Source organism: Nyctibius grandis, chromosome 2 (genome assembly GCF_013368605.1).
Source record: "Nyctibius grandis isolate bNycGra1 chromosome 2, bNycGra1.pri, whole genome shotgun sequence".
Lineage (NCBI taxonomy): Eukaryota > Metazoa > Chordata > Aves > Nyctibiiformes > Nyctibiidae > Nyctibius > Nyctibius grandis.
In genome coordinates, this window is record NC_090659.1 from 101,483,420 (window position 1) to 101,511,074 (window position 27,655).

General features: G+C 40.4%; 1 protein-coding gene across 1 annotated transcript in view; it reads right to left on the minus strand.

Moving 5' to 3' along the window:
- Positions 1–255: 255 nt before the first annotated feature.
- The window catches only part of KL (klotho), a 52,681-nt gene continuing 25,281 nt past the window's right edge, over positions 256–27,655 (minus strand). Inside the window, exons 2-5 of the mRNA XM_068422674.1 lie at positions 17,730–18,240; positions 11,345–11,613; positions 7,617–8,733; positions 256–3,935 (exon numbers count right to left, since the gene is read on the minus strand). Coding sequence (XP_068278775.1) covers positions 3,598–3,935; positions 7,617–8,733; positions 11,345–11,613; positions 17,730–18,240 — 2,235 coding nt within the window. The 3' untranslated portion in view covers positions 256–3,597. The remainder of the gene's footprint in view (positions 3,936–7,616; positions 8,734–11,344; positions 11,614–17,729; positions 18,241–27,655) is intronic.

Below are 27,655 nucleotides of genomic sequence, written 5' to 3' on the forward strand. Positions count from 1 at the left end.
CTGTTTAGACACAGGTCCCAGCAATCTCCAACAAAAGTTACAGATATTTATGTGGCATTGGAAAAACAAACAGGAACACAAGCTCCTTGCAGAGTTATAACAGCCTCTACTAAGGTACTCGGTACTTCATACTGCAAACAGAGAGATTGGACAGATTAAACAGTAAGATCACGTTACAATTTGTAATACAATATCTTTATTTCATTTCTGAGATTATTATAAAAACAATGTAACATACATTCTTTCATTTAGCAGAGACATCCTTCCCACAGTTACGCTGCACAATCTTTTCAAGAAATGAAACAGCAGCTTTGAGCTCACATCACAAAAATATTTTGAATAAAAATATATTTTTGTATTTTACAACATGTCTAGTCTGGAGCATTGAGCAAACTGGCAACAACATTTCATCCTAGGAACACAGTTAAAAATCAAAGAACTCGTCTACATAAGATACTGCATGTTAACGTCCATCACACGCAGCCTCCAGTTGCTCTTCAGAAAATACACCATCCTCCCCTGAGCCGACTTTGCAGCCCGAGTATGGAGTCCCCTCTGCCCAAAGTCCTTCCTGCATTTGGTGTTTCTGCCCTAGATGCACAGATGATGAGTGGAGGCGCCAGATCACCACTCACACGTGGGTACCGGACGGAAGCAGTGCCCCACGGCCCACAGCCTGATGGTAGAAGGTGATTACCGCATCAGTTCGCATAAGCACAACGTAATTCTTTGCCTATTCATGGGCTTTTTTGTTGTTAGTGGAGGGTGATTTTTTTCAAGAAGATTGACAAGAAACTCGTGCTGGCCCCTGATTACATAAAATGAAACAGATTCCCGAGGCAAAACCATACCATTATCTCCATCAGAGCAGCGTGTACTTGCCCTGGCCCATCATCACGCGATTCATTCCCTGACAGCTATGCGTTGCTGCACACAGGCAGCACTGCAGGCAGGCAGCTTAGGAGAAGACTTTGGCAACTGCTGTGCCCACTCGAGCCGGTCGTCGCTCTGCAGTGATATTTAAAAACTCTTCTGAAGGGAAGAGCACCAAAGGCTGCGTTATTCCTATGGGCCACAGCACCAGGAGTGGATGCGATCAGACAGCTTCGTAGCAACAAATCCCAATTTACCTACAATTTCGATATCCAGCTGGTGCCATCTGCCTGTCGGTGGTTACATATCACCCAGCCTCTACAGGAAGAGCCTGCAGCATCTCCTTCCTGCTCCGACTGCTGTTTCACACGTTGCGCTGTGGCTGGGTCACTAAATAGCACAGGACACCAACTCGCTGGATGGTTAACGGCTAGCAAAGTGTCAGGAAGGGCCCATGCCCACCAGCATGGCACCCTGTGCACTTCTGGACTTGCCCTGCCCAGGCCCCCTGAACCCCGTCACACCCAGGGGAGGCACGTACGCTCAGCATCTCTGAAAGACCAGCTCCTGACTCTTTTTGTTTTACCAACAGCAGAATAATTACAACATACATACATACATGCACACACATAACATACAAGTTAGGCATGACCTGCCTACAGTTTGTATCAAATGAATGTCACTTTTTGTTATGTGCTGTGAAGGCAAGTGGTTACTGGAGTAATGTATTGCATGGTGATTCATTGCCATGCCATGGAGAAAGACATTTGGCATTTCACGCACCTAGGGAGAGCTAGTTCTCTGTAATCCACACTGCGCCAGGCACCAATGCATAAATATACAGCAGTTTAAAATTTGCTCTTCTTCAGCAATTCCTATCAGACTATAAATAATTTTTATATCTATTTTTAATACTTCACCACTTACCCTGAATTTTTCACCTTAATCTTGATACCAAAATATACATTAGTGCAAAGAGAGACCACTTTAAGACTGGAACTAGAGGACAAATATATTAATCATTATGATAAGATACTAATTCTTTTCTATTTCTATAAGTTATTTAAGAACAAATATAATCTTAAGTTACAAATGAAAATCTTATTTCATATGTAAGTTTTAATTTACAGTATAGAATCACCGAATCATAGAGTATTCAGGTTGAAAGGAACCCTGGGAGGTCATTTAGTCACCTACTAGTCATCTAGTAGATAAACATCACATTTAATACAGCATAATCGCTTTAGTAGATAAATAATTCTTAATTAACACAGAGCACGTTTCCATTAAAATATTATTTTCAGTGCCTGACATTATTCACATGGCAATAAAAATACCATTACAGCTGAAGGCAATGCAGGCCTAGAGTTAGAGAGTGGAGAAGAATGACCTCACTGCTTTACACCGAGGACACTCCTAATGTGATTCACAAGGCAGGCAAAATAACATAGGGTTTTTTCCCTATTCTTTCTATTTCTACTAATAAACAATGCTGCTAATATTTTGCTAATTCATCTTGCTGAGAGAAAATGAGAGGTCGCAGACGTTAAGTAACACTTTGGGATGAAATGCTGCCAGGGCCAGATCCAGTTGCTCAAAGGAGACCTTCCAGCCAACCTGGAAGAGGCTTGGAACAACAGCTCCAACATCTCAGACCCTGGCAAAAGCAGCAATAAACTGCTGGATTATTACACCAAACTGCTGGGATTTAAAGTCTCCACACTCAAGACAAATGGCATACAAAGAGCATCTTACTAAATTACCCCCAAGTTTCCAGCAGGTAAGTAGCCGTGCATCAGCAAAGTGCCAGCTGTGTGAACCGGCTGAGAGAAGTGCAGAAATGGGGTGCCCCAGCCCTGCTGTGTCCATGGGTACAGGGCACACAGTTTTCTGACAACTGAGACAGCAAAGACATCCCAGTTCCTGCTCTCTGCTTTTTTATTGAGCAAATCAAAGTGAAGCCCTTTCACCCTTCCCATCTCTTCCCATCACATGGCATGACCCCGCCACCCCAGACATACCCCTGCTGCTTTCCGCACTGAAAAAGACACAGTTCCTTTAGCTGAAGTTCCCCAATGACAACCTGAAGTCACATACAGCCATCAGCAACCTGGGTAGTAGTTAACTGATTTACTGAGAGCTCCGAGCAGCACAGACTTGTGTCCCCCTATTCTTCCCCCTGCATCAGCTTTAGGAAAGGGAGTGTCCCTTTCCCTGTTGCTGTTTTGTGCAGTTCTCCATCTCTGCTCAGTCACGATCTCTGCTCCAGTCGCGTGCTGGCTCTGATCATGCAGTATCAGCATTAAACCCTAATTTGGAAAAGTAAACCATCTTGTTTCTCCCCAATCTTCTCTTGGAGAATTTGACATTCAGACTCCTCCATCACTCCATGTCTTCAAAACATACTTTCACCTGTCCAACTCAGCGAGGCAAAACCAAGGAGGGGAAAGCATCTGCTCAACAAAAGGTCTTGGGGAAAATTGCGAGATAACTCCAATCACAGGAATTAAGGACTGGTCATAAACCAAATGCACTAAACCAGAGAAAACGATTTCTGGAAGCCATATGCTAGCAATCTCTTCTCAGTGTCAATGTCCTGCAGTATCAGGCAATGTAAATGCCTTCCTAGTGCTGAAGCAATCACAACATTGTGTGCTCTTATTTCAGATTTCCCAAGGGGATGCAAGAGAAAGGGCAATGAGTGATGTATTCAAAGGGGCAGCTCTATTTATACCTTCTTTCTACCCTCTTGGAGTAGTAGGTAATGAAGAATATAGTAACAATAAAAGCAACAAATATGAAAGAGATAAAGGCTAATAATGATTTTCTGGTTCGGAAGAAGTGGCATTCAGGACACAAGGCAGTGTCTTCTGGGCACAGCAGCTCGGGAGTTTCAGGACCAGGAAAACCTTTATTGTCATTTATTTCTCTGTAATGTTTCATAGAAGGCTTTGGTTCGTATTGATTCGCAATGTAACTGTAGAGACCATATTTAGGAGCAGTCTTGTCATTAAAAGAATAGACAAAATATCCTTGCAGGTTAACGTTATCCAAGGTGTAAGCTGCGAAAGAAAACAAAGGGTTGAAGAAATTAATAAATGTCACTTTGGCATTCAAGAGCAGTACTGTATGCCCGTATATACAGCAGGGGCAGGGGGATGTTAAGACCACATCTGCACTTCTCTTCCCAAACATAATAAGGTAAGGTACATGTACATCTATGAAGTCTGTGTCATAAAAAGAAAGAATCTGTCAGCCATTGCCAGACAGTGTGATCTGTGAGTATCCTGCAACTTATTTCCTTGTGCTTGGTAAACACAGCTGTGAGGGCATGACTGTGTTTAATGATCAGCATGGAGCCTACCATGAAAAGATGGCTCTTTTTTATGTATGAAAGAATACAGGTTTTGGTTTTGCTGCACCTGGATTTTTTCAGCCTGTTTCTCTGATTGCTCTTTCTCCCTTGCAGAACACCTCCCGATGGGGACAGCCAAGGAATGGAGGACATCAGGCTGCACTTCTCACCAGGCAAAGGCACAGTGACATCAGGAAAAGATGTGGCCATGCTAAGGTCATGTACTGGGGTATCACCAGTGTAAGTGGAAAGGTTATGCAGATCATAGTCCTCACTTGTTATTGACCTGAGTTTCTGATCCAAGATGACCTGTATTAGTCTTTATTGAGAACATGTCACAATCCATACTGTTAACTCGGCTACTGGAAAAGGTCCAGCAGCTGGAGCATTAACCTTGAGCCATCAGTCCCGCTTGACAAAACCAATCAATCCACAATAGTAAATGCAAACTGTAATACTTCATCTCTCAGAATCACTATTTTTAACAAATTAAAGCAACATCTTCCAGCAGATGAACACGGGACTGAAAGCTAACAATTGCTGAATTTTCATATGCCTCTGGAAAAAATTCTTTCTTTCTGCAGCCACATGCAAGATATTTAGCACTGCTAACCTACTTTTCATGTGTAAAGTGAAATAATATGTACCTGCACTTTTACAGAGCTGCTACCCAGGATAATTATTTTGTGTTTGTAAAACTGCATGTGGATTTAATGGTGTTACATAAATGGTTACTGCTGTTCTTTTTTTTCTAATTGGCAATGATGTACTTAAACAGTGTACAAAGCACTTAAAAATACAGCCTCAGTCCAAAGGATCCTGTACTGTATTTTGGAGTCGTTTGTCTGCACAAACCTGGTGGGTCCCCTGGAACAACGCAGGTGAGCAACATTACATGCATAAATGCTGCCACATGCAGTCCCTGAAACCAGCTGGAGGAAGAAGGCAGAATCGGAACTTTAAGGCAAGAGCACACATGTACCAAATCCCCCCTTATTCCTCTCCAGCGTGACATTGAGGTAAGGACACAAGACTTGTAATTCATCTCAGTTAGTGCACATGGTCTTGGAGAAAAAATGCAAGTTTTGGAGAAACCTGACTGAGTCATGATGCCAAGGTTAAGAGCTTGCTCCCTGGGAAAGGGTAAGGTGGACAAAAGCACAACACCAGAGCTTTTGAAGAAAGGGAGAAGAAAAGAGAATGAAAAAGCTGGAATTACTGACAGACTAAACACTACGGAGGATTGTATGATGTCAAAAGTGGGAGAGGGAGCTTTAGGGCAAGTATTATGGCTAGTTAGCAGGGACATATTCATCCATGACAAAGAAGATGGAAAAATAGGAAAATATGGATTACATGTGATTGTTAAGTTGAAAAACAGAGGAGCTATTTCCAGGCTGGGTAGAAGAGGGAAGAAGGAAGTAATTGGGGGATACTGGTACCAGATAAGTACAAATGTCAAAGTTCTGTAAAAAACAGGTGGATGTGCAGGTGTTCCAGCTAACGGGAAGTGGGAGAAAAGCCCGTATCCTTGGGCACTTAATACTGATGTTCAGTAATTTGTGAAAGAGGTGGAAATTACAGAGGGGGAAGTTAAAGCCAATACTTAGCAGAGTGGACAGGATGACCTAGCAAATTATGGAACTGTCAGACATCTTTCACTACCTAGCAAAAGAGTGGCATAGATTCTATAAGGCTTGGTAAATAAGAATTACAGAAGATATATATGATTAATGTCAATCAGCTTAGCTTTATGAAGAATAAATCTTGTCAAACTAACTTGACATCTTTTTTATGAGATCAGCAGATCAATAAAAGTAATGATGTTTGATGTAATATACTTAGAGCTTCACAAGGCAACTGACTTGGTATTATACGGCATTTGGATCAAGAAAATAGAATGTTACAAGGTCAAGGGGAGCCCATAATAAACAGATTTCAACTGGTCTGAAACTGAACTACTAAGTCTAGAAGTGTGTGTCACAGTAGGTGTATTCCTACAATGGTCATGGAGATTGGCTTTTAGCACTAAGCTATTTAATGATCTTAAATGTATCAGCGACCTGAAAGAAAAGTAAAACTATTTCTCACAAAGCTTGCAAATAAGACAAAGATTAAGGACATAATTTTGCTAGTGTAGCAAGCTTTGCACAAGCAAGTAACTGGCATTTGAGCATGACCAAATATGAGTACGTCAAAGAACAAGCAGACCGTATTTTGGTAGAGGAAGTCCTACCTGGGAGGCAGAAATCTGTAAACAAGTTTGAAATCTCGGTAGATAACCACAGAGTGTGTGTAACCAACCTGCTGCCATGGCCAAATGGGCTTATGGGCTACTTAGAGGTATGAAAGAGGAGAAAAAGCTAAGAGGTTACATTATACCTGCCTGAGATACAGGTGTGGCTGTGGCAGGAACAGTGTGTCCAGGTCTGGGTTTACCCCTCTCAAGAAGAATGCTGGCAAATGGGAAAAAGTTTAATAATTGAAAGGTTCTAAATGATGTTTTATAGTAAGGGATACAAAGAGCTTTGTCTGTACTATTTATCAAAGAGATAAATGAGAGCTAGCTTGTTTTCTGTCTGTGAATACCTACACAGGTAAAATACATGGAAATGCACAACAAAATGGCTTAAAGCTGAAGCTAAATAAATTAATACTAGGAGTAAGATTTATATATACCTATACACACACTTATATATAAAAACAGTAAATAATTAGCTACTGCAACAGCTTACAGTGAGATGTAGAAGATTCTTCATCAGTAAAAATTATCTCATTCGCGCCTTGTGCTTTTCTTAAAAAACCAGCATGTGTTGTATGACAGGATGACTCAAAATGCCTCCTTTTTGCCTTATAATTTATGAATCTTTGAGACAGAGAAAAAGACTGGTTTGGGTTCGGAATAGCAGGAAAGAGTCCAGGAAATGGCATAATGAGGTAGATATAGCTGAATTATTATGAAGATCACTGTTGGATAAGATCACTGTTGGATAAGACACAGAGACAGCTGAGGAACAGAACTCATACCCAGCCCTGAGGCACATCAGTGGAGAGAAGCAAGAAAGCAAAACAACAGCAGAAGTGCAATAAGAAGAAAATCTGACTAAATACATGTGGAGCTACTCACATAACATCTACTTAAATTCTTTGAATCCAGAAAAAAGTTCTTCTGCTGTCTTATGCAGAATATGTGCAAGGTCAGTCTTCCTGTTGTTTAGTAACACCAATCAATGATAAATCAAAGGAAAAACTATCTGTTATGCTGTAATAACATCTCATTTATGGAGCATTCTATACAGGATTTATTTTTTTAAAGTTAAACATACTCCATCACACAGTGTATATTAATACTGGATTTGTGACATATAAACCATCAATGGTTCCTTACCTTTTAAAGCTTCATTGATGTAATTCTGTAAGTAATACACTCTGAGCTTATCATGCACCATATTTTGGCCATCGTCAATTCCATTAGCCATAACATAAATTGGGACATTGCCATACTTTGATTTAATCCACTTGAGTAATTTACGCAGTCCCCAGGGCACTACTGCAGCTCTGTTGGGGGAGTGCAGCCATGTGATGTCATTGATCATTTGAACTTCAAGATAGTGGTCATATTTTAGTGCGTCTTCTTTCTCCCAGCCCACAAGGGTAGTAGTGTAGTGACTCAAGGCAAAAAAATCAAATGAGCCCTGGATTAACTTCTTTTCATCTTCTGAGAAATAAGGCAAGTGGAAATTATACAGGTCAACACTGTTTCTTCGGTGAAGCCATGCTCTCATCACCTGTGGGTAGTCACCATTTCCAAAGATGGGCTCTGCAAGCCAGCCAATGTCAAACTCTAAAATTCTGTCAGCAACTTCTTGGTCATTCCTGGAAAAGGGACAAGCTGGTTCTACCCAGTCAGCTTGCAGAGCTATAGATATTTTACCCTTCTGAGATCTCCTGAATTTTTTGTCATAAAGATGCCACGCTTTTGCATGGGCTTTCAACAGGTTGTGCCCTGCGGTGTACGTCAAGTTTTTCACAGATGGTTCATTCATTGTGATCCAAAATTTGATATGGTCCCCAAGACTTGTAAAGCAGAATTTGGCATACTCAACAAAAGCCTGAACAGTGTCTGGGTTTTCCCAAGCTCCATATTTGGCAAGGGAAACTGGAAGCTCTTGATTCTCTGCCATAGGTTGCCATAAAGCAACAACAGGAGTTATGTTAACTCTGAGAAGTTCACTAGCAAAACACTGATAATAATGTAAAAGTGTGTGGTTGATTAAAGAAAGGTTACCTAAAGGAAGGATTAAAGACCATTTCAGTGAAAAATGAAAGTGTGTTACATGCATTTCTTGCAGAAGAGAGATCTGGAGCCTGATAGCAGCAAAGTCAACACAGTGATGCTTGCGTTTCGAGGTTAAAACTCCATCCACTTTAATAAGCTGCTTCGTCTGGTGAATATCCCACACATAAACATTAGAGTCAAGAAACTGGGTGGGTGTCGTGTCTACCTAGGTAGAATAAGAAACATACCAGATTCAAGCTGTTTGTTCTAGGTAGGTGGGAACATCATAACCATCAGGCACAACATAGTGAAAGAATATGGCAAGTCAAAACATTGCATTTAGCACCTCTCTCCCATCTCTGACACGATAACATCTCTGGTTCATGTGAATGAATTAATCTTCTGTTAACATGTGACATCAGAAAAGTACCAAATCTATATATCATTTTCATCCTACTTTCCAAACAAGCTTATGCTAATAGTCACCATGTTTATATCTTCTCCAGATTGCTCCAGTCTGTATGGGAAACAAGGGCTTGCTCAGGGATAAGGCACTAAGCCTGCGACAGATCTCCAGAGAAGCAGATCTTCAGCAAAGACTACAGTAATTTTAAAATGTTTTTCTTTCAGGATTAAGAAGCTATACTGAAGGGCCTACAGAGACTGTCTGTTGTAAATTACCCAGTAGCTTCTGTTTCAAGACCCTGAACACAGTAAAAGAACTAATGAATGCAACATCATTTCTGTGTTCAATTCTTTTCCTGACTATGATGAAAGATGAGTAATGCTCTGCACTTGATTTTTAGCATGAATTCAGTTGAGAAGCAAAATTTTTCCTTCTTGCTAAAGACATCCTTTTTTATTTAACTCATACTGAACTCATTTCCAAGTTATTTCAGCAGGCTGTTGATGTCTGAATCATTTTTTTCTCAGGCCTCCAAGTAAACCCACTATATGTCACTCCAACAATAAATGCATTTCCCATAAGTCTTTAGGGATTCGGATGTCAGAATTGCCTGTATGACATACTGGACACAGTAGAGGATATGCTTCTCAGGGTCTCACAGAATTATACTTTCACTTTTTAATGAATATCACAAACACAATAAGGACTAGAAAATGGAAAAGTGAGTGAATTACTTAAAATAATGCACAGTGTAAAATCTCCTCGTTCATACTCTAGCATAACTCTTACAAGAAAGATCCCAACTACAAGATACTGGTCCCACATGCATTTATTTGTCCTTTTTTCCTTTTTTGGGGTTTGGGTTTTTTTGGTGCAAGGTTCGCCCTGAGTTCAGATTTCCTTGTCCTGCCCTCTGTTTGAAAAGCAGGTGTCAGCCTACAACCAGTGTTCAACTTGTAGCTGAGGCTCTGCAGACTGTATAAAGAAGCTGCTGAAAATCAGTTGCTATTTTCTCCGGAGAGGTCAGTACTGTGCTTATAGAAGAAAGCAATAAAAAACAGCACGTCTGAGGGAAATTGCTTTTCTGGAGAATTGTCCCTTGTAGATTACTAAAGCATGCATTGCCACTAATACTGTGGGAATGCTGTCAAAAGAGTTTTTCCACTGTGATGAATCTACAAATCACACGACCTAAGCCTTACAGCACAAAATGTTTGAATGGCCTTTTGAAATGAAAATATTCAGCTTTGAAGGTTTTGGGGATGGGAGGGATTTTTTAACTGTCTTAGGCTGACTGACTCCACAACTTCATAGCAGTTATCGATCCCAAAGGCAGCCATTCCATTTCCAATCCCTAATTTATCTGGGAGCTAGGAGGATAATGACTGCTGAATCTCCTTGGAAATTGGTGTAGCAGGTGAGGAGGCTGCAGTATTTTTTGAGAGAACAAAGTCAGATCTTACTTTTGAAGTGAGAAAAAACAAACAAGCCCCCTATACTGTAGCCTTAAGAAAGATTCTGTCTCTGTGGAAAATCTAAATCAAAAATTCTGTTCTTGGATCAATCCTCAGTGTTGAATTTAACTACACCTCTTTACTGTGGTTAGAGAAGCCCTGTAAGCCAAAACAGCATCTGAGAATTACGAAGCCAAACTGTTACAGAAACCATAACTAAGATACAATTTTAATACATGCTATGAAGTCTTAAAATTCGAAAGGTTCTCCTAAAGTATCAGTTTTAGTTGAAACAAAGAGTGAGAGCTATGAACTGGATCCATGATGTAGCTAGGTGCTATCCAGGGGCACTGAAGGTCTCCGTCAGACACAGCACTACACAAAATTACAAAGAAGGAATATAAAAATTTCCTTTAAATCTAATACTGTTTACTTTTTTTTACACAAAAGCCCTCTAACAATGGTACCAGGATATATATGCATAAGATGTGGACACATGCCATGAGTTTTAAGAGCTTTCAGGAAGTTTTCTAAAACATGTATTATTACAGCAGACAAATATATTACCATTAAAATTATGGACATGAAAAAGCAGTAACATTTCCCATTTCACAGACTAAGACATTTGCAACTACAGTTTAGCAAATCTAATCAACTTCCATTTGAAAAGGACTGACTTCCAGTAACTGATCACATAACACATCCAGGGAAGATGAGCATCAGACTCCTTACAATTTCCATATGTTTTTCTAAAATGTTATTTATTGTATCTCAATCTGACTGGATCTCCTTAGTCACATGTCAAAAGTCTAGCGAAGACTGAAAGACACAGTGTTTGGTACAAAAGGGATGTACCCATCTCCTTGTAGCACTGTGTTAATATATATTGGCAAAGACACTCTATCCAGCAAATTTATCAATACGAACTTGCGCACTGATCTGGCTGGACAGCCTCTCGGCTTTATCTTCAGACTCACCTGAATGTAGTTGTCAACAATTCCCCAAGCAAAGCCACAGGGAAAAATCCCTTCTATGGGCTGGTTTTCAGGCAAAGGTGGGAAGCCATTTTTTTCTATCAGCTTTTGATAGAACAAGACTGAAGATTTGGGCATCAACTTCTTGTCATGGCTTTGAAAATCAACATAAAACAATCCGCGTCGAATGCTGTATCCCCTGTGCCATTCAAAGCCATCCAGGAGGGACCAGACTGTGTAGCCAAAGACGTTAACTCCATCATACCGGATGGCTGAGGAAAGAACAAAACCAAACTTATTGCAGTGCTCATTTTTCCTCTGTAGATTACACCGTATCAGCAATGTTTGCAGTATTCCTGTGTAAGAACAATGCAATAGGTCAGATAAGTATCTTAGGGTCCGCCTCAAGGCCAGTTCAACTGCACTCAGGGAGCTGCCAGGGAGGGCAGGGGTGCACTGCGCAAGGCAGTAGAGGTACCTGGCTTAGCTTTAAACAAGCCAGATTTAGAAAGCAAAGCAGTGCAGCAGTGGTTTGAGCAGTGCTGCTAATCAGGTGTGCCAAACCTCAGCCTCGGAGCAGAGCACGCTACGCTTGAACCGTTTGCAGCAACTGAGCCAGCAACTGAGCCAGCAACTCACTCTTGGGAGCTTAAGTGCTATTAATGCAGCAGTGCCCTGTATGTGAACAGAAGTTGTACTCTTTTAGATCCTTCCCCTCCACTACAAATACATATTGAGAAAACCTTGACAACACTTTTGGTGTGCTGATGAATTTTATTACCACAGATTTTAAGTAGAAGTCATACTGCAGGAAGACTCTCTTTATTTGATAATTCTGTCTCTTTATATCTTTTATGGCATAGCATTTTCCAGCTTAAATACTTAAGGGTTTCTAAAAATATGTACATGTCCTAGGTCAACTGTTTGACTTTTAAGAATCACCACAGACTTTGTAGGTTAAAACCAGGGTCTACTGGCATCTGTTAGTATTGCCAGCATTACAGTTTGATTTTGAGATTCCAAATGATACTCACTTTTAGTTGTATTAAACACTGAGATTCAGCAAAATGTTCCTGGGCAAGGTTCGGCTTCAGGAAAGCACAAAGGAGTGTGCTTATTTTAATTACATAATTAGACCCACCCTAATTCAGCAAAGCATTTAAGCACATTCTTAAATGTTCTTTTGAACTCGAGTTTGGCTCTGTAACCAGCAGAGTTTATCTTTATTACTCACTATCTTCTGTCAACCCAAACTGGGTCTTGACTGAACATAATATTTTCCAGACTAGTAACACTCAAAGAGTTTTTTCAGGCAACCAGAATATCAAGATCCTCATTTCCTGGTTTTATTAATGTACCTCATTACAATCAGTTATGAAGGACCACATAGATCATTGATTGTAACCCTGTTTGAATCAATTAAATGAACTGCGGTTAAATAAGCAATGAATTTGGCCCGGTCTCTATCAGAGCTCATGGGAAAATGACTAAGGAAATGGAATATTTCTCCTCCTAAAGGCATCATTCTTTTGTGTTTGGCAAATGCCAGTATTTTTCTAACCCAACCCCTGCATGCATCCATGATGACATCTGCCATATCACCAGAGTAAAAGCCAATACAGGTCCACTTTGTGAACCATTCTCGGTGAGAATTTCTCATTGAACAGCGTCTCATCCCTTCCATAAGTCATCACACAGCACTCCCACACCTCCTGAGCGCCTCATAAAAATACCCCTCAAATCCTTCTTTAAAAATGTATTAAGTATCACCTATGAAAGAAGCAACTTGAAAAAATTTTTTGGAAGTTCCAAGAAGTTTGAAAGTCTCAAACACAGTATCCCACGCAAATTGCATGTTACTGAAAAAACACAATGAAAATAGTCTTTTTTTTTTTTCTTTTCCTTTTTCCTTTTTCTATATCTCCCCTCTTTTTTATGTCTGTGGGTGTGCAAGCCAGGCTGACTGAAACCTAAACTGTCCTTGCTTCTGAAACTGAGTAGCTTTGTCCATACTACCTACTGGAAATAACTCCTGACCTGAGCAATCCCCCCACAGAATGCCTAGAAGTGTGCTACTATGCAGGCCAGAGCTCTGCCAGAACTCGGTTAAAAATTAAACAGCACTTCAGTTCATGCTCTGTTTAGCTCACTAGTATAGAAATAGTCCAAGGAAACATGACGGACCCATAAGCATCAAGTACAGATCCTTAAAACCCTCTGCTCAGCTGCTGTCCAACCCCACTGTGTCCAGGTGAGGTGCATGAAGCCCACAACCCACCACTTCCATGTGGAAAGGACCCAAGGATCTATGTTTTGCCTCTGGACATACCTGAGAATAGCTCGGTCCTGACCTGTCAGGGGCCTGGCTGTTCCCATTCTCCTGAAGCCTCTTTGAATTCAGACTTGTTAACTCCCCAGGCAATGACCTAACCCCTTCGCTAGTCAACATGGCACAGAGGAGCTTGCATGCCCTCCTGGTCTACATGCTCCACTTTACAAGGAACAATGAATTTATTTGTTGCACCAGAGACAGAGCAGGAAAGTGAATATGACCCGAGAGTAAGTAGTTAGATACCCACCCATGTGAGAAGAAGTCTCCAACCAATTAGCAGCTCTATTTAATATTTAACTATATTTAACTGTATTTACTCTATTCAACCATTAATGGTATTTGGAAAAAAAAATAAAGATCAATAATAGTAAACAGTAAAAGGATTTAGGGTTTATCCCAAGGATTTATCCCAAATACAGATGCGTATGGAGCTTGTTTACAGCATGCAGTGTCAGAATGGGCATCTACATCAGCACTTCAACTGAAATCAGGAGCATACTTTTGAGCATATCTCCCTCCTTATCACACTTCGGTTCATATCACAGAGTGATCTCAGGATGCATGACCTGGGTTTCTTTGGGGTGAAACTGATCCAGAAATGGGCTTCAGGAATGCACACAGTGTGGACACCAGGCCCTCAACGCTAACTCTTTTTACTCTACAGGCTTGGTGCAACAGGGCTGCACTTACTTGTTAACGTAGATAGATACAGAAACAAGCAGTTTTGTCTGAACCAGTGCATATACACAATCAGGCAAAGATACTGGCTAGATCTAGGAAGCAGCAAAACCACTTTTATGTGGCCCTGAGTCTAAATTAATTATCCTTGCTTCCCACTGCTATAGCTCCAATGCCATTTTACTGCCCCATGACTGCTGGAGTGAATCTCATGGTTAATAAGCTCATGAATCCCTACATTACAATGCTTTACTGCACTGGATAGACATGTCCTAAGTCTCTGAGAGAGACTACATCTGCATTTGTCTTTGGTCTTTCATGTTGTCCAACAAGACTGCTCAAAGCCAACGTGATGCCTTTTGTAGATCTTTCTCAACTAAATTCCCCTAGGTATTGCACAGAGAACTTTGGTATCTACACTGGATTTTGCACAGTCTAATGGGCAGAAGATTTGGGTGCAATAATTTTCATCATAGAATCATAGAACCATAAAATAGTTTGGGTTGGAATGGACCTTTAAAGGTCACCTAGTCCAAACCCCCTAAAATAAGCAAGGACATCTTCAACTAGATCAGGTTGCTCAAAGCCCCGTCCAGCCTGACCTTGAATGTTTCCACGGATGAGACATCTACCGCCTCTCTGGACAACTCTTCCAGTGTTTCACCACCTTCATCGTAAAAAATGTCTTCTTTATGTCTAGTCTGAATCTACCCTCTTTCAGCTTAGAAACCACTACCTCTTGTCCTATCATAACAAGCCCTACTAAAAACTCTGTCCTCATCTTTCTTATAGGCCCCCTTTAAGTACTGAAAGGCCACAATAAGGTCTCCCTGGAGCCTTCTCTTTTCCAGGCTGAATAACCCCAACTCTCTCAGCCCTTCTTCATAGGAGAGGTGTTCCAGCCCTTTGATCATTTTTGTGGCCCTCCTCTGGACCTGCTCCAACAGATCCATGCCTCTCCTGTGTTAAGGACTCCAGAGCTGGATGCAGTACTGCAGGTGGGGTCTCGCAAGAGTGGAGTAGAGGGGCAGAATCACCTCCTTCAACCCACTGGCCACGCTACTTTTGATGCAGCCCAGGATATGGTTGGCTTTCTGGGCTGCGAGTGCACATTGCTGGCTCATGCCCAGTTTTTAATCCAACAGTACCCCCAAGTCCTTCTCCTCAGGGCTGCTCTCAATCCCTTCAGCCCCCAGGCTGTACTGATACTGGGGGTTGCCCTGACCCAGGTGCAGGACATTGCACTTGGCCTTGTTGAACCTCATGAGGTTCACATGGGCCCACTTCTCAAGCTTGTCCAGGTCTCTCTGGATGGCATCCCGGCCCTCAGGCGTGTCAGCCACACCACTCGGCTTGGTGTTGTCTGCAAACTTGCTGAGTGTGCACTCAATCCCACTATGTCATTGATGAAGATATTAAACAGTAATTGTCCTAATACAGACCCCTGAGGGACACCACTCATCACTGATCTCCATCTGGACATTGAGCCGTTGACCACTACCCTGTGGATGTGACCGTCCAACCAATTCCTCATCCACCAAACAGTCCACCCATCAAATACACATCTCTCCAATTTAGAGAGACGGATGTTGTGGGGGACCATATCAAAGGCCTTACAGAAGTCCAGACAGATGACATCTGCAGCTCTTCCCTTGTCCACTCATGTAGTCACTCCATCACAGAAGGCCACTATGTTGGTCAGGCAAGACTTGCCTGTCGTGAAGCCATGATGGCTGTCTCAAATCACCTCCCTGTCCTCCATGTGCCTTAGCATAGCTTCTAGGAGGATCCGTTCCATCATCTTCCCAGGTGCAGAGGTGAGGCTGACAGGTCGGTAGTTCCCAGGGTCCTCCTTTCTACCCTTTTTAAAATGGGTGCAGCGTTTCCCTTTTTGCAGTCACTGAGGACTTCACTGACTGCCGTGACTTTTCAAATATCATGGAGAGTGACCTGGCAACTACATCAGCCAATCCCCTCAGGACTCTGGCGTATCATAATGATGCCATAGTCCCTTCTGCAGATCCAGTCCGTCTCTGCTTTTTTTTTTTTTCTGTAAAAAGTTCAGCCAAGTGCTAGTATTATTAAGTTAATATGACAAGACTACTGTTGTTGTTGCTGTTATTATTATTTACTGAGTGGCACATCAAAAGGAAAGAAACTCTGTAAATTAAGATTGTTTCCAGACAACTGTGATCCGAAGGCAGATCCATGTATGTATGTACAGCAATTTACAAACTAAGCAGAAACATGGGCAATAGGAATATGACACCTTCATGAAGATGAGCTCTTCATCTGACTTCATGCAAACTAGTAATACTGTACTTGTGATATTAAGTTACTGTTTTCCATTCCATTCTTCCCATTTTGCATGCACTGACTGATGTATTTATTGATCTTTTATTTGCAATAATTAGGTTTCTGGAACAGCAGATGAAACAAATGTGGGGGTCCTCTGCATCTCATGAGTGCTGAGAATAAAATGAAAGGCATTTTTGCCCACCCCCTGTACGAAAATGGCAATGTAACACAATGGCTCATCTGAACAAACAGCTACAATAATACTGTTTTTAAAACCAGAACAGTAAACTGTAAACAAGTATATAAATTATTAAATTGTAAATTAAGAAATTAAAAGACAATGAAAGTGGAAACGGGAACCCCAACAACTTACTGATGACTACTAGGATTGAAAAAAATATGTTTTGCCACGAGGAAACGGGAAAATAGAAAATAACTCTCATACAGGGTAATTTATTTCTCTTACTGTTTGGAAAAAATAATAGGTTAACAATTTAAATAATTTATACTATATATTCTCAAACACTCAGTTCTCCTTAAACTGATGGGAATTCAGATTATTGTGATCGGTGTCCAGAGCTGTACCAACGTAAAATTTGTGCAAGGGCAACACTGAGATGCAGAATGAAAAGGTTCCAATTTTTCATTTAAAAATGTATTCTTTCAGCCTTATATTCTCTGCAGAGGAACTCCTATTACATAGTATTACCTTTCCACATATACATTCTTACATTTTGTATGTCTAAGATATGGAAAGCAACTATTAATAAATAACACAGTAAATTTCCCTAAGACCATTGTATGTATAGTTCACACACGTTTTGTACTTCCTCCCACCAAAGACAGTAGAAGTTTTCCTACTGACTTCAAAGACAGCAGCATCAAGCTCACCAAATACTAAGGGTCTTCAAGAGCTGAAAAGAACAAACCCAGGAAAGGGATTTGGAGCTTCATTTCACATGTGCCAAGATGAATGTTAAAGACCAAAATTAGTTTTCAGCTTGGTTCTTTAAAAAGTCTCTGTAGGCTACTTTGCATTATGATTTTGTCAAGCACATATTAATACAACCTCAGTCCTACCTTTTAAAGTTTCCATAATGAACTTTTTGAGATAGTAAATATATTTGGCGTCATCTCTCTTGGTGCTACCTGAAACAAACCAACTGTTCTCCACAATGAATATTTGGGGGTTGTTATATTCACTGCTTATCCAGTAAAGGAGCTGCCTCAGGCTTATCGATTCCAACTGCTGGAATTTCATGTGGGAGTCCAAGAGCTGGAAACTCAGGGTAGCTCCAAAAGAAAGAGCAAAAAAGTCTGCTGTTCCTTTGATATACTTCTTCTCAGCTTCACTGAATTCAGGCAACAGAGATGAGAGGTTGCTCCTCATGCTCTCTGGATAGTCACCATCAATAAATATGGGCTTAGCAAACCAGCCGAGCACGAAATCAAGGGATTTCTGACATTCTTTTATGTTTTTTTCAGTCATACGTTGAGGTTTTATCCAGTGGGAGCTAAGGGCAATGGATACTTTTCCTCTTTGAGTTGGACGAAAATGGTCATTGTAGAGATGCCACACTTTAGCATGGGCCTGTTGAAAAGAAAGACTGTAATTAATGCACTTGACATTCCATTTTAAGTAACAAAATTAGTCTCAAGTACTGATGTCCAGTGTCATGTAGTAACCACATAAACACGGCATTTGAGGGCTCAGCCTTACTCATTCATCAGCAGTTTACAATTCCTAAATTAACTTTTCTTTAATGCCATATTAATACCACAGATCAACTAGAAATCGGTAGTTGGTCGGGGAAAACAGCATCTCGGTTTTCCGTGAGATACTACTCCAGGCACTAAACGCTTTTGGTAGTTAGCTAGACACCTTTATTATTGAGTTCAGACATAGTTCCAGTATTTACAAAAATGAAAATGCATTTAACTAAACATGTTTCAAAGTATGTTTTCATTATAGGAATATCACTCTATCTGTAGTCTCACAGATATATAAAGAAGGAAGGTCTACTCTTTAAGAACTGCCCAGATCTCTCAAACAATACAAGACGAAGAAACACCCTTGAACTTAATCCTCTTTGAACCAGAACACACAGTATAGGAAAAACTACCAATCTACATTTTAAAAAGTCTGGTGAAAAATAATTTACCTCATCTCTTGAAAAATGATTCCAATAATTCAATTTAATTTGTTTTATTAAAATTCACTGTTTACCTCCAGCATCAGATTTCAACCACTTGTCTTGGTACAATTTTATCTGTTACTGTGAGGAGATCTTCTCTGCCAAATTTCTCTCCCATGACCTTACAGAGTCAGTTGAAACAGTCGCTTGATGCTCCCTTTGAAAGCTAAATAGATTAAGTTCCTGGAGCCCTGCATTATCTTCAGGCCTTGCTTCAAGCACTCTAACCACTCTCACTGCTCTCCTCTGATTCTCTTCCAATTTGTCGTCATCTGTCTTAAACTACAGAAGCAGAACTGGACATAATATGCCAGTGGTAGTCTTGCCAGCAGTAAAACCAGAGACAATTTAATACACTATTTCTGCTTATGTGGCTTACACTGTCAGCACATGCTCATCTAAACTACCCTATCTCCAGAGCACTTCACTATCTAAAACATATTTTTTATTTGCACCTAGTTTATCAAAGAATTTAGACTGCTCTATGAATCAACAACCCATCTTTTTGTCATCTACACATTAGCAGCAATTGTAATGCTTTTTTCTAGGTCATTGATAAAAAGGTAAAAAATATGAAATCTATTCATTAGAATAAAGCCTACCTGATAACTATTCCCAGTTTACATTTGCGTTTTGAGGCTTATCAGTTAGTATTTGTTCATATGTGCTGTGATGACATGAACCTCCATTCTTGCCACACAAAGTCACAGGTGTGATGAATATATATGACACATTATTATTCAAAAAGTTACACGCATTTTTAACCCTCCCTGGATGATAAGCCATATAGAAAGCCTTATAATTCCACCCCATGCAGTTGGTATGTTGGCAAATTTTATCATTGATGTTTCAAAGTATGTTTTCATTATAGGAATATCACTGTATCTGTAGACTCACAGATATACAAAGAAGGAAGGTCTACTCTTAAGAACTGCCCAGATCTCTCAAACAATACAAGACAAAGAAGCACCCTTGAACTTGATAGTTCACCCTTGACAGCTGCTGTTCAGTTTCCTTTTCATACACTCTTACCGTTCAAGCTTTGAACTGCAACGATTTCCAGTTGCCAGCATTACTAGGAACATTAAACAATTAAGATTATTAATCATTTTTGACACAGACACTGTTAATTACCCAGGAAAAATAATGAATTATATCATTCTACTGTTCTTGCAGAAATTTATTTCTCACTGCTGCGAGAAAAGCAATTGGAAGTGAAGGACAACTAAAGGTAAGATCAATAATCAAGGCTCAGTGCAGCTGCCCCCATAGAGAAACCTGCTGCCTTTGAGTCATCATGGGGTATATAAAACATCTGTGCAGATCTAACACCGGCTCTAGAGGAGACTAGACCCACATCCTTTTAGAGTGGTCACCAAAATCCAAAGAGAACAATCTTGGAAACTCTGAATCACAGTACACACCCATGTGTGTGTATCTGAATCAAGCTCTCAGTTGCAAGCTTCAATATACATGCTCTCATTTATAATACATCAATAGCTCAAATAAATGTGATGCAGTCCTACAATCTGTCTATATTAATACAATGCACTTTGATGCTAGTGAGAAACTAAACATAGTAACCACTTCAAAGTCTCATGTCAAAAATGAGAGCTGACCTAAGCACAGACTTTATGTTACTTCATGTTGAAGCTCCATTACGCTGATGAAAGAACAAAAGACCTTCTGCACCGTGACCAAAATGCTACACACCCAACACCTTAAATATGATTTAAAAAAATACAGTTTGGAACAAGTGTGCCAGCACTTGCCACTCAAGTTTGCACACACAGATTTTCCCTCATAAAGGTGCTCTATATCCTTCCTCTGTCGGACCTGACTCATCTCCAGATTTCCTGTCTCAAATGTTAAGATACCGGCATGCACACTCTCAAACACAAAATTTCATTGCTGTCATCTGCACTTGCAAGTATGCTGCCCACCCACAGAGCACCTTGAGGACTATGGAGGACCTGACTCATAACTCTCAGCCCTCCTATCAGTGAAGAGAGATCTTCCAGCATTTTAGTATCCTTGATTCTACCATGAAGCAAGGAGGAAGGGAATCCCACAGGCTATCCCTCTCCACAGACAAGGGTGTGCTGCTCACTCCCTCATTGCAATGAAAAAATATTAAGTGTAACAATGTGGGATTATCTCATTCAACTTTACTTTCTAGGCAGGTCATCTAATCTGCCTCTGTAGAAAATGAGAAGACTGGAGTCTAAGATAAGCAGGCTGAGTCACTCTTTGGGAGTCCATCTCTCTCCACTGATGACACACAAAGCCTCCTATTTAGTTTAGACAAGACATGTTCTACAGACAGATGAAAGCAGGCGAGAAGAAGCCCACTTAAATGTCTGTACCCTGGAGCGCGCATGAAGTCGAGTTATACTATTTCCATAAAAAAACAGCTAAACATAGAAAATAGTGCACCAAAGTCCCCAGGCTCTGCGGGGGAAATTCCTGAAATAAAGCTGGAAGACGCCAGTGACAGAGCAGAGAGTCTCTATGGAAATCTGGGACAGAATTAATTTGCCTAAAATTAGGTGTCTAATGCAGTTCTAGAGAATTCAGAGTATTCCAGCTTCTAACTGCAGTTTCAGAAAGCTGCAAGTCTCCCATAAATCCTAAGTCACTTCTCTCAGTCCCATAGAGATACCTGGGATACTATAGGATGTGTCAAATGATAATTTGCACCTATACCTATCTTCAGGCAAATGAATCCCACTGCTAGGGCGGGACTCGTTTTGAGCTGAAGACATCTTGTATTTTGCTGTCCACATGTGAGTTAGACACCCAAGCTCCCACTATAGGCAAATGGAGATCTCAGGCTCCACTCAGCTGCCTGAACACAGGCATCTAGTTGCCACTCCAGAATGATACAGGCCTATGTCACACCTGCCATTGCCATGCAGATGTCCTAAATAGCCTGGGAAGCTTCACGTGGCAGTACTTATACTGAGCTAACTGGATCCCACTCCAAGTCAATCTACTTAATGGAGTCTATTGAGTGAGGGCTCTCTGTGCTTACTAGTGTCTATTCTTCAGGAACAGACTGTTAGGAAAGCTTTTAAACAGCATATACCTTACCCTTAAAATGCTTACATCACTAAGAAAATAACAAAGATTTCTGTCACTACGAAAGTGAAAGAAAATCAAAAGATGTAGCTTGTCCTTAGCTAAGCCTATTTGTATGTCTGTACTTCACTCATGTTTCACGCTCCAGCTAAGTCCCATTTTCAAGTTGATACATTCTTCTTCCTCCCACTCTCCCAAGCAATATACTTATTCGGACCACTGTCTACCTATACTCAACTTGTGAAACTCTGATATAGATCATGTTAGATCAGCCCTAAAGAGATACCTGCGTGAGAGGCTTAATAATGCCAGAATCCAGCCTTAATGAAGTGTCAAACACATTTCAAAGGCAGAAAAGGCCCCTGCAATGCCATAGAGTGGGCTAGTCCTACAAAGTCCAAATTCCTGCAGTGACAGCAGAAATAATTTAACACAGGCAAACAGGCTTCACAATCTGACACAGTCATGTCCTACTCTATTGCAGGACAGATCTACATAGTCCAAGAATCACTAGGTGAAGACTATTTAGTAATACACAGACATTTGTTTGCCTGAGTGCTCCTCTAAATTCCTGCCCAAGATCATTAAGACCTTCCTGAGCCTGGAACTGATATGTACCATCCTGCAAGTTCTCAGTACTCACATCTATCACGATTCATAACATTCACAAGAGAAAATCACGAACTACAATTGGGAACATCATGATTCCATAATTTGTGTTCATTCCTCTAGAACAAGTTGTCTCAATTTTAAGTCGTGTGTCTTCTGAACCAATAATAATACCACTCATTTCACAAATAAACTGCACAAATAACCTTCTCTCCACGCTCAGATGAACTATCCTGTATTAACTCTCTATTTCCATGTTAACGAAACTGAATAGGAAAGTGCTACTGGAATTCATTTAGTAACACAAAGAGAAGAGTTAATTGGAAAAGATGTGCAAAGGCTTTTTCATTACTAGAAACCAGGCCGATGTACCGCCAACAAAAACGCCATTATTCAGTCTTACATCAAAAGCTCTTCTGAAATTGATATAATTATTGGAATGACATGAGAAAATCTCATATATGATTAGTCAGAATGTGCCTTGTACCAAGAAGGGGAAAAATATAATATGTTTTTCCCCTGTATTATCAAAAGCAAGTATTTTAATCAAAAGCTACAGCAAAGGATGTCGCATTTCATGTAACGTTTCACCCTTAGATCCAATGTGAAGTAGGTTTCACCCACACAGTCTTTGGGCAAACATTCTCTTTCACAAGCAAATTATATTCTTAACACTGAGTAACAGATACAGCTATTTAGAAATTGGTTAAGGTTCTTCCCATATTTCAAAACTGGTAAGATAATATCTTAATGTATAAAGTACAGGACTTTGCTACAGAATCACAGAATCATTCTGGTTGGAAAGGACCTTGAAGATGACATCAAGTCCAACCGTTAACGCAGCACTGCCAAGCCCACCACTAACCCACGTCCCCCCTACAGATAATATTAGTCATGTAGTAACTTCATTTTTCCTCTATAATTCCTTCCCAAGTATGTATTTTTCTAGTTTTCTTTTTTGAGTCTGTTAGCCAACATTACACAGGTGATCAGTTAAATAAATTTGGTATTTTTGACCAATTTCTACTACCTGGGACCAGAATTAGGCTTGTAAATCGTACACAGAATGCCAAGAGAACATTTTTCAGTCTATAACCACTTAATGTAAAATTTCCCACAATTATAGCTTTAAGTATTGATCACACACCTGAACTACACTGGTTTGTTCCGATTCCTTTCTCAGTACAATTTAGTCACTGTTTTTTGCACTGTGCTGGTCAGTGTAACACACTGATGCCTCATGAACATGAATGAATTTATGCCTGCCATACATAAGGCAGAAAGCAATACCATTCCTATTTTAAGAACTGGGAACAGAGATATTATGACATGCATAGAAGAAGAAAAATTAAACCAGGTACCCTAAGTTGTAGAGCACTGTATTAACTCCAGAACAATGCCTCTGATATGATACTCACCTCTACAGAAAAACCACCAAAGATGGCATTAAATACTCGTCTGAAGGCACAGCAGCTAGATAAAAAAACATTTCTCCCCATCACAGGCAAAACAGAGGAGCTTTACTAGCATGAGAATAAAAAGAAGGTAATGTGAATGCATGAAGCTAAGCCACAGGCATCAAGATGCATCGCAGGTACTCCAAAAATATCAGCAGAAGGAAAAAAAAACACAAACAAACCCCCCCAAAAGGTAAGGAAACAGATAAGAGTTATTTTCACACTTTTATTCTGAATTTTATAGCAGATGAAAGTCTGGGAAGGCTTGTACTTTCACATACTGTATGTATAAGCATAAGTGAATGTTATCACAGATAAGATATGCAGTGGAGAAACACAAAGTGACCGCGATGTGACAGAAGGAAACCAAAACCCCCTTGATCTTATTGTGTCAGGTGACTGCTGTAGGAAACCTCTCCTTTGAAGCACAGAAAGCCTGGATGTTACGGCACAAGCCCTGAGTTAAGGCTGTCTCAGACTCACCCTGCCTTGAAAGGCTCCTCGCTCAGTAGGTACCCTGCAGCGCGGCAGCCAGAGGGAAGGCAGCTGGACTGCGCAATGCACTGTGCAGATCCCACCATCACCATCAGAGGCTGGGAAAACACAGGTGTACACCTTCGGGGGAGCATTCATCTCACCTAATTTTTGTCATCACCTGCATCTGAGCAATTCACGTGCACAGCAGAGGGGAAAGCTTCTAGGCCACAATTCACTCAAGCTGGTTTTAATGTCCAGACAAAGAGTGAGAAGAAAAGTGCCTGTTCCCCTCCACTCACCGCACAGGCAGGCTGGCACGACCACTGGAGTCGACATCCTGTCCAAATAAACTAAAGCACCAAGAGGCAAGTGGGCTGGAAATGCAGTATGAAGTCTTCCGAGACATAACAGTCTCTGAAAATATAAAGGTCATCTGGAAAAGAATTAAGCGGCATTTGACTTTGAAAAGCAATGGAAGACAAGATAAAAATAGCTTTATTTCTGACAACAAGTGCTTCTGAGACACTTGATGCGTTTAATCATTTTCTGTTACCTCTGACAGAAAAGATTAATTACGGAACTGCACAAAAATAGTTCAAGGAATGTTGTGACCCATGTGAATATTAAAGATACGAGAGATTCTTAAGCAGAGTACAAAAAGAAGATAAAAGTACAGAGCAGTTTGAGCGATTGAAAGCTGAGAGACTATCTTGCAGTACTGAAGGGAGCTAAAATAGTCTCTGATAAAAAGACTCTACTCTGATTGGAATCTGGGACACAATGCTCAGGCAGTTTTTAGGGGAAGAACAAGATATAATCACTGCTATCAAAATTGTTTTGGGCATGCTGCAGCTATATAAACATGTAAAAGCTCCAGAACTGAGACTGACCTGCAAAGCCCTCTACCAGAGCATGAACCTCTTCGAGGACAGGCCAGGCTCCAATCCTGTTGACATACTCAAGTACATAAAATACCACAAAAAAGATACAAGCGAAAAAGACATGGAGAACTTAGCTGTAATCCACAAAAGCGAGCGCACAGAACTGCCCAGGGTGTAGTAAACAGCACAAACTAAGATCATAATACCACTTCGCTAGAGTTGATAATCATCACATAAATGTGCAGAACGAAGAGGATGAAAAAAGCACCATGACTTTGGAGGAACTCTTAATGGGAACAGTGGTAAAGGTTGTGGCAACTGAATACGTTATTAGCACAAAAAGCAAAAGGAACATTAGTGGATTTTAAGTCACACACTGCCTGGAGAGAAAGTAACATGGTGCTAGAAACAGTAGTGAGCAAAAAAGTTAAGCATATAAAACTCTCATAAAACTCACATAAAACCAATATATCAAATATATATGTAGAATATATAAAACTGATAAAATAATGGCCAGTCAGAGCACTGAGATTAAATGGATGCTAAAAACTGAAAAAGACAGTATTTGTAATAGTACAGGCAAGAAGGCGGCATCCTATATGGCTCCAAACCTTTGGTTTTATGAGATTTGCACAAACTGGATGGAAAGGGAAACCAATCAACTGAGGAAGGAATAGCGGACTGCCTGCAGGAAGCTCTCAAACTACAGAACAGAGCTTCAGAAGCCAAAAGCCCTCGAACTCACGACTCTCCCCTGTGCTAAGGCAGAAGCCGAAAGAGAAGATAGATAAGCCTGTTGCTCTCAAAAGTCACAGTGAGGACAACAACCACAGTAACATATATACTCTTCAGTGACATCAGTTTAAAAAAGAAACTATTTTTGGTTAAATACAGATTCAAAATAACTAACTAAATAAATAAAAGGCAAACATTTCCAACACCTTTAAGGGTAAAAATTCTGGAAGAGGTGACTACTGTCAATCACCTGGTTTTCTGGTAGGTGCACACAGGTAAGGCAAACACCCATCTATGCATATTCACCCCCTCAATATAGCACTTGGAAATGCTTGTTCTACATACTGTGGAACTATGTTTGCTAACCCAGGTGTTTCACGGGGAGAAAGAATGTATTTCTGATGGTTTAGTGGAAGTACATAAAGAGAATTGATTTGGAAATTCTCAGAGCAGTTAGCAGAAGCTAAACAAACAAAAAAGACTAAACAAACAAAAAAGGCCAATGATATGTAATTAAAACAGCGTGTTAGAAAGAAAAATGTTCTTAGCAAGAGATAGAATTAAACACAAATAAGACTAAAGCCCATCATCAACATGTACACCCAACAGACAAGGAAGTGACAAAAAGATTTCAGCTTGCTAGGTCTAATCTAGCTAAACCAACAACCCAGCTTGGAAAGAGGTTGAAGACAACTTATAATTTTGGGTGAAAATTATAGAATGAAGAACCCAGGTTACTCATTACCACTATCCTTGCATTTAAAGCACCCAGAGTAGAAGCCCTATGCTCTTGTGTTAATGATTAACTCTGAATCTTATCCCAAGCACGCCATCAGATTCAAAATAAATTCATAGAATCATCACAGAATCATAGAATGGTTTGGGTTGGAAGGGACCTTTAAAGGTCACGTAGTCAAACCCTCCTGCAATGAGCAGGGACATCTTCATCAACTGATCCAACTGAAGTATGTAGCTGCTCCCGGAGATGTACTGGAACATTTTGTGTGCAACTTAATGATGAGAGTTTCCCAGGAGAAAGACAGCAAGAAATTCCTGTCAGACCACTATTACAAGAACATCAGCTGATACTGAACATGGCAAATCCATGTTTGTAGAGCTGGGAAATGGTGACAAACTGGCAGTCAGAAATTATTCCTGATGTACATTAATGTGCTGCCCTAAAAGACTCAGACGTTCACCTAGAGATGAATGGGTAGAGGCTTTTCCCCAACTACAGTCCCAAAAGAAATTAGATCGCAGGAGTATTCATGCCAAAGTGTTCATGAGTCTTGACCATCAGCCACAGAAGCAGTAAAAATATCCCCAAACCACAGAGAAAAGCTTATTGGAGTAATAAATAATTGCATGAAGATCAGGCATTTCTGATGCTCCAGTCTGGCCTATCATAAAAGCAGACAGCAGAATTTACTGGTTAATGGTTGATTTTTGAGCAATTAGTTCTGTTACACCATAAACCACACCACTGTAGCAAAAATGCCAGAATCTGGCATAACAGATTTAGCATATGCTATCTTTGTGATCTTGTTATCAGGGCAAGGCTGGGAAGAACT